Below are 12,955 nucleotides of genomic sequence, written 5' to 3'. Positions count from 1 at the left end.
ATGATTAGTTCATTACCGGGCCTCTGGAGAACTTAATTTAGCCATTTAAATCAGCTGTGTTGGATCAAGGACACATCTACAACCTGCAGGACACCGGCTCTTGAGGCCTGGAGTTCCCCCACCCCTGCTACAGGACCTTGAGGGTAAATAATTGAAATAGCCCTTGGCACTGACCGCTAAAACATTGGACTTTTAGACAGCCAAACCATCGATACACACATGACTTTATTCTTACAAGAGTCTCTACAAGTAGTTTAAATGGTTTAGTATGCATATCACCAGCCAATAAAGAGAAACACCAATATCATCTCGAGCTTGCTCTCCTGGCAGTTTGTGATAATGAAATTGCCCGTCCACTGAGAATAATATGGTGTTCCTGGTTAAGTGTCATATAAAAAAGAAGCTGTTTGCTCTGCTGCCCTTCCATGTGCATTGCTTGCCTTCCTCCCAATAATGAGCCACATGCTCTCACAGTCAGGATGCTGCGTTCTTTTAAGTCTGCCTCATTTCTCCCTTCAGCAGTTTCTATTGCGTGAAGCATTTTGAAGTTGAGAGGGGTTTATTTTATTCATGTACGTGGTAAATATTGCAGTAAAATGAGCATGTACTACTGTATAAGTAATGATGGTTTTGAAACTCTAAATGAAACGTGTTTTTTGAGACCTTAGGCTACGTTCACACTGCAGGCGAAAGCGCATCAAATCCGATTTTTCTGACCCTATGCGACCCATATCCGATCATGGTATGACAGTGTGAACAGCACAAATCCGATATTTTCAAATCCAATCTGGGTCACTTTCGTATGTGGTACTGAATCCGATACATATCTGATGTTTTAGAAAGCGACTGCTGTCTGAACGGTCATGTCGCATTAAATCCGTCTTTTACGTCACTGACACAAGACAGACGCCAATTATCAGCGCCGGAGAAGACATCGCGAACGCTTCCTGGCCATCCAGTGTAGATGTTAGTGAAACTGTTGGGAAGACAGCGTGAACATTTTATTTGTACTGTATAATCTGCAGATTCTGACAGAAATCTGCAACTATCCTTTGAAGCACCGCTCCTCTAAAACTGCAATAAGGATCATTATTAGGTTATTTACATTATTATGCAAATAACAAAATAACTTAAAGGAAAAATTGGGAAACGTAAAGTCTGAAGTCTTTATATTAAGGGCCATCAGTCAAACAATACTGTTGGTCTGGGTCTAAACAGAGCGCGTTGTGTGTGACGTCTTCTTTTGCGCATGCGGGCCGCTTTGAGCGCTCACACTAGAGCTGCTTGCTGTCGCATTTTATTTGTAGTGTGAACAAGCAGACAAAAAAATCGTATTTGATCAAAAAATCGGAATTGAGCATTAAGACCTGCAGTGTGAACGTAGCCTAGATACTAATTTAAACAAGCCATTCATTGGGGACTGTACTTTTGCAGGGATGATCTTCCGAGTGTAAAAGGTACCGTGGAAAGTGTTGGATTGGCAGAGTTATTTGTGTTTTCCGAGAGGTTAAAGGAGGAAAAGAGAGACGGGGATTTGGTGCTGTGTTATCAGGTGCAGTAATGAAGAATTGCAAGCCGGAGGGACACCTCCTCACTGCTAGTCTTAACACACAGTGTCACTTTGTTTCTCTGGAGAGCCATTGGTAGCGTCTCTGTCTCTTCTTGCTTCCATCTGCCGGGCTCACTCTCCTGCTCTGGCTCTCTCCATCTTCCAATCTCTGCTTCCTTTTTTCTTTTTTTTCCATCTCAGTCTCTGCTTCCATCTCTCACATCCTTTTGTCCTAGACTCTTTTTGCTTCCGCTGTGTCACTTCTGTTTATGTTTATCTCTCTCTTTGTCTCGCTCTTTGTCAGTCTTCCTTTCTCAATCTGTGAGCGCAGACATCAAAGGCAGTCTCAGACAGGCCGTCTGCCACGGCTTCACAAGGTTACATGAAATACGAGATGAGAAAAGAAGTGTCAGGGTGACAGTTCAGTTTAACCTCTTAGATATGTCGTGTGGCATCGTTAAAGCTGTCATGAAAAGGACACACTAAATGATTTTTATGTATAGTTTTTGTCTTGCAGATAAATCCCTGAAATCTCACATGCATTGCTTTTTTTCACTGTATTTTTGTATCATGAATTAATGTAATTATTGCAAAGAGTACGTCGGTCATAATTGGCCGGTGAAATATTAGCATGGAACACATTTCCCACCAAATCTCCCTCCAACATAAGCCTTTCTGACAGTGCTGCGTGCTTTTGAAGAGAGACGTCACCCATGGTGCTCCAAATTCATTTGACATGTGATGGCTCACCATTGAACCAGAGCCGCACAGTTGCATAGTTGGCATTAGCCTTGCACAGCCGTAGCAAACCATATTGTTCATATTGTTGTTTTTTGGCTAAATTGGACTAAATGTTGTCTTTTAGCTGTTTTTAAATGATCCTGTTTTCACATATTAGGGAAGGAGGTGCAAAGTGGTAATGATTTGTTTAGGCTCATTTTCTTTTGAGTGGATGCAACCTTGGATAATCCCTAAGAGTACCCCACAAATGCTAGTAGCTTATAGCAGAACTTAACTCTTCTATGTTTAAGTTTCAATCTTCAAGCTTGTTTATCTGAAAACACAGTGCGAACATGTATTTGATGTGTCACACATCCTGTTCACTTTGCCATTAAAGTGTCCTTGGTGGTCATGCTCGCTTCCTTGTGAGGTTTGGGGGTTTGGTGGCTCTGCAAATGTAAGTGAGGATTTTTGCCACAATCACAAAGTCTCAAATCTGATTAACATCATCTGGTTTCCCTTTTATATGTTCCAAGTCTTTTTGCCAACAAACAATAAAGGGCAGTTTGGTATCTCGCAGCGATCCTGAGTTGGCTGAAGGTTGTGGGCAGTTGTTTCATAAGACCCTTGAGGTCAGACTGGAGAGAATTCAGCGCGTGTGTGACAAGAGGAAGCGGAAGAAAATAGGAGATGGTAATGAAGGAGCTAATTGCTTCCAGTGGATTTTGAAATCGAACGCCAGCCCCCAGTGCATACACCAGGCATCACACAAATGGAATATTGATGACTAAGGCGAAAATAAGAGAAAATGACCCCGCTATGTGATCAATATGAAAGCCACAGATCTGTGCAGAACATGTCTCAACAGGCAATACATTTCCCCTGGTTTTTATGGATCCGTATACACTTACCGCAAGCTTTGTATTGCTGAAGTGCACAAATAATACATATCAATTTGCACTCTCTATTATTCAGAGCAACAATGCTATATTGATGCCTTTTTACAGCTCTACAGAAACGTTGTAATTACATCATTGTAGATAATGCTGTAACATATCATAGTACGGTAAGCTTCTATTTGGAATTTACTGTCAGTGTAATTTATGATAAACTAGCTTTGACATATGCATATATACATTTCCATTCATCTTTTTTGCTGTAGAGTCAAACTATATAGAAACTTGTTTAGCTTTAAAAAGAAGCACAACACCTAACCTGTAAACCTTGGGTTTGATATAAACATAGAATACTGTTGGTATAATAATAATGTTGACCTCTAATTTTAAAAGAGACATTTAAGGGACACAATACATATATTTTGACAATAATTTTAGATTCTAATATACATTGTACCCTACTGGATTCACATGTCGGTCAGGCTTCTGCTTCCATAATTATTCATTTATAATGTAAATTAAAAAGAAATTAAAGTTGTACATAAGATGATGAGCACGATTACATTTTATCTGCCATCAGTCGTTAGCGATATTAACATGATAAACATTTTGGTTGACATTAAAATGTTGACCAAAAGTTTAAGAATTGGCAACATTATGTCAATATGATGGATCTACTGACGATACTAAGTCTTCAGCTCCCCTCATTTCTTTATATATTACTAGGAAAATAATACAATAAATGAGAAATGCGTGTGGTGATTTATTGAAACTGGGGATAAATGGAAAAACATAAATAGAAGCAAAGAAAAAGCTGAAATTGTGGAATTCTAATGAGCTTAAAGGCCAATATTTGTTATGATCACCCTTATTGTTCAACACAGCCTGACTTATTATAGGCAAGCTTTCTTGTAATTTCTTTAAATGGGCTTCAAGAATAGTTTTCCAGGATTCTTAAAAAGCATTTCAGAGCTTTTCTTTGCACGTTCGCTGCCTTTTGTTCTGTTCTTTGCCAAGATGATCCCACATTAGTAATCAGTAATGCTGAGGTCCGGATTCTGGGGAGGCCAATCCATCACTGATCACTGTGGATGTTTTTTCATCCTGGTATATTTTTACTGTCGTGCTTATATAATAGTCCGAACAGGTACAAAGAAACAGTCTCTCTAGGCTTGTTGTGCAATTTGAGCAGCATTCCTGAGATAGTCAACCTAATTAAAGTGTGCTGTATAGTAGAGCGATGTTGCCATGACAATAACCTTTCTACCTTAGGTCAAGGGAGAGTAGACTAGATCAGGTGTCTGCAGATGATCTAAAGGATAACACTACTGCATGCCTACAAAGAAAGCTTGTACACAGAGGTACTTCCCGTGTACCTTTCGGTTTCAAATCACAAGTGTTCTTCGCTTAAATGCGTTCATTGCTGTGTATACAGTAGAAAGGTTGCTTAGTATTCGAGTGAGAACAACTTCAAGGATAATTGATTTGGAAAAGTGAAAGACGCAGCATTTTATGAGTCTCAATCAGTTGGGAAAATTCAGCCCTCTAACCATATTTGCTGTCAGTTTGCCATGCAAGAGGCCTTCGGGCAAGATGTGACAGAAGGCCCACTCTCAGTGTAGCTGTTTTTTTTTAACAGAATATATAGTACTGGCTGTCTCTGATGCTAGTGTTAATGTTCAATAAAGCCAAACGGAGCGAGGGGCTAGGCTCCCATTTTATTGCTGTGGATGTAAAAATCAATATTTTATTAATAATCTGAAAGTGTTTTGAAAGAAATTACAGCTCTTTCTGGGGGGAGCTTTTGGAAGTGACATGCCGCTGTCTGTTTTTCTTCGGTTATTACAACACTATCGTTTTGTTTTTGATGCCCAGCACAGTATAAAGCTTTGCGAAGAACAATATTACATGAATATACAATCAGGCGAGCTTCTCCACGCTGTCAGTGCTTGTGTAATTTCTAAGATGAGATGCATAAAATCAGTAGAGATGGGAGGAGGGCTTTTTTTGATCCTCCAATGTATATTCTTTTAGCTCTCTGTGTTGTGCTGTCTCAGTGGTAATAATGGGTTTCTATTTATTCCCCCAGCACATGGATGAGGGCTTTCACAGTTCCTTTGTTTCCTCCCATACTATTTCCTCTTGTCTCGGCGCAGTGCAAAGACACGAGTTTGACGCCGAGGGGAGAATTTCCCCGCGACCGGAATCGGCGCCCCTTCATCCCACAGCCTCACTCCCCTCTTTCATTTGTTTCTATCTCAGTATTGTCATTCTCATCCTTCCCTCCTTTCTGCCAGCTCCGCAGCACCGCTCCCTCATGTTTACATATTGCCTGATCCGAAACAACAAAACTGAAGCTCGCAGCTCTCGTGTGTTCCCCCTCTCTCCCCTTTCCTTTCTCGGCTTTCTTCTTCCACATTTGTCCATCATGACTTGTCTGCGAGTAACACAAAGGAAAAACTGCAGGACAGTGAGGAAATGAAATGACACATTGAAATGCCTTTTGTTGGCAGGTAGCATTGTAGTTACCGTCACAGCAGTGCCAGAGCAGTTAGTAGGTTTGGTTCATGTTGTTCTTGAGGTTGAAATTTCTGAAAGGTGACACCTTGAACAGTGCGCCTTCGGAGGAGGAATTATGTAGTCGCTGCAGGTTGCTGTTGCCAGCTTAACACACAACTGATAGTGAGGGTGTCTCTATTAGATTCACCCAGACCTACATTGACCATGCAGCACAGAAAGCTACACTGAGAAATTGGGAAAACAGATTTCTAGTCTTCCCTTTCCCCTCACTCCTCCAGACCTCCTCGTTTTCTGTCTCCAGCTGTCTCACCTTACTTTTAGCGTCGATTTAAAAAATGGGCTCAGGAAGTCACTTTGCAACAGCCGAGTGATATAAAACTGTAAAATCAGACTAAGTTTGATTTATGCGCACCATTAGCGGGGAATAGTGTTCCATCATAAGTAGCCTGTCTGTCTGGAGGCTGTACGCGAAACCCAAACCCACGGTCGTACAGATAGGATTTTATGATCTCAGCTGAATGATGGGATTATCATAGCTGTAATTATGGTGAGAAGTGCATTGTGTATGTGTGTGCTTGCCTGATGGAAGCTTTTGTGCAACATGCAGCGGTTCCCTATTTACTCAGGCTGACTCACGATGAATGAAGAAAACAACACACATGCTTGTTTCATGTTTAGAAGATTTTATAACAAACGGCATCATAAATGCGGTAACGACCGGCTGTAGTCTTGTTGAAGAGTGCGATGAATCATAGCACGGCACCGCAGCAGGGGGCTTAGCTGCTAGACGTTAATGCCGAGCCTCGGCGTCTGTCAGAAGATACATAACGCCCTGAAAGTAACACTTTGCTTCTTTTCTCTTTCCCATTCAGCGAGGGAGGAGAACGTGGCCACCTTCCGCGGCTCGGAGTACTTCTGCTATGACCTGTCACAGAACCCCATCCAGAGCAGCAGCGACGAGATCACGCTGTCCTTCAAGACCTGGCAGCGCAACGGCCTCCTCCTGCACACGGGGAAATCCGCAGATTATGTCAACCTGGCACTGAAAGACGGGGCCGTCTCGCTCGTCATCAATCTGGGTTCTGGCGCTTTCGAGGCCATCGTCGAGCCGGTCAATGGAAAATTCAATGACAACAGCTGGCACGACATCAAAGTGACACGCAACCTGAGACAGGTAATCGGGGGTAACGGCGATGGACGGAGTTTGGAGACACAGTTTTGTTTTGTTGTTTTTGCTTTAGATAAGCTGCTTCTGAGAGCTTTTGAGAGGGAGCTGGCATTAAGAATGTCACTTTGTTCTGATTGGTTGTCATTCCATTGCTACAATTCAGATACATTATTAAGACAGATGCCATTATACTTTTAGTTGTCTTTTACAGAGATATCTTTTATTTTAATTTAATGTCATTGTCTAATTTCTTTCTTTCTTAGCAACTAGTCAATAAGAACATGGAAAAGCAGTTCCACAGCATATCCTAGGTACCGTCTTTCTAGGTGTTTTCCTCTCTCCTGTTTAGCAGCGTTTTGAACTTGAGCTCCGTGTCGTCAAATTAAAGTTATCAGATATTTCTGTTTTGCTTCACATTCCTCTAAGATGACACTTCTATCAGGCACTGTCACTATCGCCTTCCTTTGGGAAACTGCTCGTGTGCAGGTGTAGACTACACACTTCCACTTTAAAGGCAGACACAGTGTTTGCCTTTCAGCCGTCCATTAGCACTGTATTTATAGCACAGATGATCGTCAGGCTTTTTAAAGGCAGAGATGCATCTGTATGGCATAAACAAATTAGCAAAGCGACATGTATTGTTTCCTATCATATTATAGTAATTTATAATTAGCTTTTCTTTCTGTTAAGTGCATACATTAGATCTGTCTACAGGCGGCTATATAAAGAGTGGAGGTAGCCGTAGCGACACGTGTGCGTTTGCTCATTGTGTCAGCCGACCTTTAGTTTGTCGGCAAGGTGAGACAGCCTTTAGTGTTGCTCTCAGAGCAGTGGAACAAGTAAGTGGTGATTTTCTGACCCTCCCTGACAGTAAGCTTTTGTCCCACAGGTTAGTAAATCGTTGTTGCTGAGAATCCCAACAGGATAGCCCGTAGTTTAGAGGTTAGAAGCTAAGAGTCAAGGGCTGCTGGCGTGCTTTCTCTCTTTCTTTCAACAGATCTGTCTTTCTCTCATTTTCTTTCTTCTTCTTTGAAAGGCACAATTTGTTAGACTACAGGTGAAAGAAACACTGCAAGATTTGTGGGATTTAAGCCGTCCTACACAAATTTGATGTGAAAGTCTTCTCTGTGGTCCTCGTTGATGTTTTCATGTAGGACTCTGGTGTCGAAAATTTGGCTAGGATGGCGCGATGCCTCGGATCTCTGGCAAATCGCGCAGTGTTTATTCACCGTAACACTAACTCATCCATGATATAAGTCATTTTTACTACTAACCAATATCTAACCAACTAATGTACTAACTAACATCCTAATTCTTCATCGTTGGTTTTGGTTTTTCTTTTCTGTCCATCCTTATTAACAACCTTTTTTGTTCACTATTCTTTTGATTTCCTTTCTTCCCCTTTTTCTGGAAAGCAATCAGGCATTGGACACGCTATGGTAAACAAACTACATTGTCTGGTAGATATCATTCTTATTGTCTTTTTTTTGGGTTTGCCGTGTGTCCCCTCCCCCTCTCTTCTTTTATTCGTTCTCTTTGAGTTCCATCCTAGACACTCTTATCAAAAAATGAGGAGATGGGTTTGTATTACCAGGCAATTCTTTCTTCGCTTCTTCTCAATTTCCTCCCTGACCTGCCAACAACCTCCTTCTTTACCCCACAATCCCCATCCTGTTTTTTTTCACTTTGGCTTTTACTTTTTTCTCTTTGTTTCTTCCACATTACTGCAGATTTACGACAAATAAAAATAATTGACTTCTTTGCCTTTGTCAGGGCAACTTACTTTTTATTTTTATTTTTTTCACACAAAAAGTCCCCATTTTTTGTGAGGACTGTCGTCCAGAACTGACAGAAGCTTACCACAATCCCAAAGATGGTGACCTCGACAACGAGCCCTAAAAGAGAAACTATCAAAAAATGGCAACCCCTAACCTTCATTGCGGGAGCTCTGACAGTTGTTTCCAACACACAGTGACGCATGGCATGCCCACACCTCATTGACCTGTCACCACCCAAAGTCATATAACCTCAAACGTGTCACCCAGAATAACCACTAACACTCTAATTCATCCACTCACCTTCCACCTATCACCTTCTCATTCACTTTGCCCTCCCCGTGTGTGTTTTTGTAGCATGCTGGTGAACGTGACGTTTTGTGTGTTTTGACTAACTCCGATCACCTTTGCCCCCGGGCCCATATGCGTAACATATCCAAGAATAAGCAAACTGATCTAGGATTATTGGTCTGGTGTAGTGACACAGCCACTGCAAAGCATGACACCTGAGCTAAACCTGATCAAAGATCAGCATGAGCTATTCTGAGAGTGTATATGAATATGGGCTCTGGTCTTGATTGTGCATGAGCGCAGCAACCTGTGTGGCTTGCTCCAGCTTTGTATGGCACCATTGCTCCACTTACCCCCCTTACATGTCCAGTTAAGTGTGTTTAATTTGCCTTCTAACAGTGATGACCTTGGTTTGCACATTGACGTGGTGTGAAAAGCCTTCCCTTTGTTTTGCATGTGCGTGGGTATATACATGTAGTCGTCTGCAAGAGAGGGGAGAATGTGAAGATCGTTGGTGTGAGAGAGAACGTGTGAAACAAGTGAGGACGTGCGTGTGCACGTCTGTGTGTTTAAGTGCAGTCACATGGTGTACTGTAAATGTCTGTGTCTGCAGTTACAGATAAATCCCGAAACCTAAGACAAGTGGAATCAATTTGTCCTTGGTTTGAACATTGTACTAACCCTCCCCCAACCTGAAGTTTCAGAACCAAACCTAGAATCCATTCTCTTACTCCCATCAAAGATAAAGAAAATATGCCTCTGCCATATTTTCTTTACCTGTCTTTACCTATGGCAAAAATTCCATTAACAAAATCCAAATGCTGTCTTATCCAAAGGTTCAATGAAAAACCAACCTATCGTCAGGAGTCTTAGGAGACGTTCATATAGCTCGTTTTGAATGCAGACCAAGGAAGGAGGTGTGTTGTATCCGCAACACAGAATCCCAGAGTGTAATAGCTTGGCTTTGGCTATGTGTTGCCCCTCAACAGGTCACAATCTCCGTCGACGGGATCCTCACCACCACTGGCTACACTCAGGAAGACTACACCATGCTGGGATCTGATGATTTTTTCTACGTGGGTGGGAGCCCCAGCACTGCAGACCTGCCTGGATCTCCAGTTAGCAACAATTTCATGGGCTGTCTGAAAGAGGTAGGAGGGGCTCGAATGGGAAAATAGGTGCATTATCAATTAGCGTACCATGCTGGTACTTCATGGTCACGCTCTCAATCTGCGCCGCTGTTTTCAAAGTGTACAAAATAATAATCATTATACTTGCCCTGAAAGGAAAGAGAAGAAGAAAAAAGAAAATTACATTATCAATTAAAGCTGCTGAGTTGGCAGAGGGAGTATCAGACTTTCAATATTCGCCCCCTTAATCTAATTCATAACACTTACTGCAGTTTGTATGTGAGAAAATATCCCAAAATTGCTTCTGTCACATGTAATTTGCAGCATCAGCTTGAGCGCGCTGCTAAAACGCCTCCCAATAGGCGGCAATCCGAAAGAAATATTTGCTTATGATGAAATACGAAAACGCATTGTTGTTTTGGGACATTTAGAATGTATTTGCTGGCTCTTTGAGTTTGTTAGAACCAAAAGACATATAAAGTACCCCATTATTTTTATTCTGCTCACATTACTTATCCTGCAGCCAGTAATAATAATAATAAAGTGCGGGCTGGTGGCTCTTCATGGCTGTAAAAAAGTCTGCATTGATTTCTGCACTTCAGCAGCACCGTCAGGAATAACCTTCGCATTTTACTTCTGATTCAGTTTGTGTCTTTATATAATGATACTTCTTATTATAAATTATATTTTATTGCTTTTTTTTTTTTTAAAGGTATTTCTGGGCTCTTACTGGGTGGTTACACTATTCTGTTTGAAGGCTGTACTTTTCTACGCTTAAAATATCTTTTTCTATTTTCATATGATAACATTAAAGCTGTTGCTTTAGACTGTTGAAATTACAGAAAACCAATCCCTCACGATGGGAATGCTACCTGAAAACTGTTGCCATAGCTATAGCACCAGTGCAAGCTGAAAACGTGAATAGCAACAGTGACACTGAAAAGATGGAGGCAGTCGTTCAGTGGGGGATATAATTATTTAATCCCCTGCTGAATTTACAAGTTTGCTCACTTACAAGTAAATGAACAGTCTCTTGTTTTTATGCTAGTTTCATTTTAATGGAGAGAGACAGAGGGCGCCAATGGGGAGCCCGAATTCTGGCTGTGATATCGGGGATCAAATACTCATTACTAATTACATACATAATACTTATGTTTCTCTCCATTAAAATAAAGCTGCCATAAAAATTAGTGACTGTTCACTTATTTGTGAATGTGTGAAAGTGAGAAAACTTACTAATTCTCACAGGGAGTCAAATAATTATTTCCCCCACTGTACATAAAAAGCTAATTGTTGCTCCATGGTGTAGTGGTTAACACACTCTTCATCTTAGACATGAAAGAGACACATTCCCAGTGTCGGTCCCTAGCCTGGATGAACGCGAGGGTTGCATTAGGAAAAGCATCTGCCATAACGACTGTGCTGAATCAAACATCTCCAAAATGTCGACAGGGCTGATTTATAGGCCAATATTAGCCATTTCCTGGTGCGTTAGTATTTTGGATTGTTATCTGTGGTTTGCCATAACATGCAGTATTTTAATAAGAGGTAACTGTTAGCTGGTATTTTATTATTGTATCTACTGGTATTGCTGTTTCTAATGACAGATGCATGAAAATTAAAACAATAAAGAGAGGACAGGAGAAACACCCTTCAAACGTGTTAAGAATGTCAACATTTCCCAGTTTTTCCACCAGAGGGCACTCTGTAACATCCCTGCTGGCAACGTGTGTTTGGAACGCCACACACAGCAGACACAAACACAACAACCAGCTAACCTGCGCAGAGCTGGGCTGACTCTACTTGGATAAACAATGCCACATAAAACCGTTTTAGGAAATCTGGTTATTTTTCATGGTTCCGATATATCCAAGTGTCAGATTTTTGTGTCAGATTGTTGTTTCTTGGTCCAAAAAGAGATGCCAGTGGAATAGTGACTTAAATTGGAGTTTATAAAGGCCAGCAGAGAGCGACTCCTTCGGTTGCCCAAAGAAATCCAGTTTTATAGAAGACTGTGAGTCATTTGGCCTACTGCTCTCTTGACCTGTGAACCTAATGAATTTTCTCGGTGAGTTTATGACCTCAATTACAAATTTTAAGCGTTATTGAACACATCATCATGTCCATTTTCTAAATTATGTTCTTATTAGTGATTATAAAGCAGAGTATGCTTAGGTCTAATTTGTGATTGACAAGTTATTATGTGAGAGTGCAGTGTCCCTCAGTTTCCCAATCAGATCCATCAGTCCCTTGTCACATCCTATTTCAAAGCACCAAGATGGCGAGAACCAAAATATACAGCTTTAGACTAGAAAGTGAGGTCTCACTAACCAAAGGGGACCTCACTGTGGCTATCTCCATCAGTTTTATCCAGTTTATGGAAATATTATACAACCTCATTTCTCACAGGACTCACTCTATCCTCTCATCCAGGCTGTTTTTCTCTTCCATTACAATCTTCTCAATTTTGACAAGGGCTAGTAAAGTGTATGATGTGCTCGCAAATTCACTGGGCCACTGTCCAACTTGAGAGACACACACACACACACACACACACACACACATGCAGGCTTGGGTGACGGCTAAGGGGAAGGTCACCTTGTCTGGACTGTTGTATGTTTCGACTGAGTGGCTCAGATTGCTGTTCCTTTAGTCATTACCACCCTGGCTAATGCATCCCTCATCGGCCCTCAAAGTGCCATGACCCTTTGTGTGTGACTCTCATACACACAGATACATGTTTATGGAACATGTTCTGTGATTAAATAGTTTTCAAGCTTTTGATTGATTGCCAGTGTTTGTTTTAGCACCAATGTGCCAAAACGATAGAGAAGAGGACTCTTAAAAAAAGAATGACACCTGCCTCATTCTACTTTATTGTTTTTATAGATTAATTAATGCATTAA

At 41.2% G+C, this 12,955-nt stretch overlaps 2 protein-coding genes across 2 annotated transcripts in view; both read left to right on the top strand.

Annotated features, from left to right (window-relative positions):
• LOC120433195 (neurexin-3b-like) overlaps nucleotides 1-8,752 on the top strand; it is a 74,952-nt gene extending 66,200 nt beyond the window's left edge. The window contains exons 3-4 of the mRNA XM_039599068.1: nucleotides 6,558-6,869; nucleotides 8,697-8,752. Coding sequence (XP_039455002.1) covers nucleotides 6,558-6,869; nucleotides 8,697-8,752 — 368 coding nt within the window. The remainder of the gene's footprint in view (nucleotides 1-6,557; nucleotides 6,870-8,696) is intronic.
• Nucleotides 6,776-12,955, top strand: part of nrxn3b (neurexin 3b) — a 240,364-nt gene continuing 234,184 nt past the window's right edge. The window contains exons 1-2 of the mRNA XM_039599140.1: nucleotides 6,776-6,859; nucleotides 9,909-10,070. Coding sequence (XP_039455074.1) covers nucleotides 9,969-10,070 — 102 coding nt within the window. The 5' untranslated portion in view covers nucleotides 6,776-6,859; nucleotides 9,909-9,968. The remainder of the gene's footprint in view (nucleotides 6,860-9,908; nucleotides 10,071-12,955) is intronic.

This window comes from Oreochromis aureus, linkage group 15 (genome assembly GCF_013358895.1).
Source record: "Oreochromis aureus strain Israel breed Guangdong linkage group 15, ZZ_aureus, whole genome shotgun sequence".
NCBI lineage: Eukaryota > Metazoa > Chordata > Actinopteri > Cichliformes > Cichlidae > Oreochromis > Oreochromis aureus.
The sequence above is the reverse complement of the archived record's forward strand: the minus strand, read 5'-3'. Positions and strand labels throughout refer to the sequence as shown.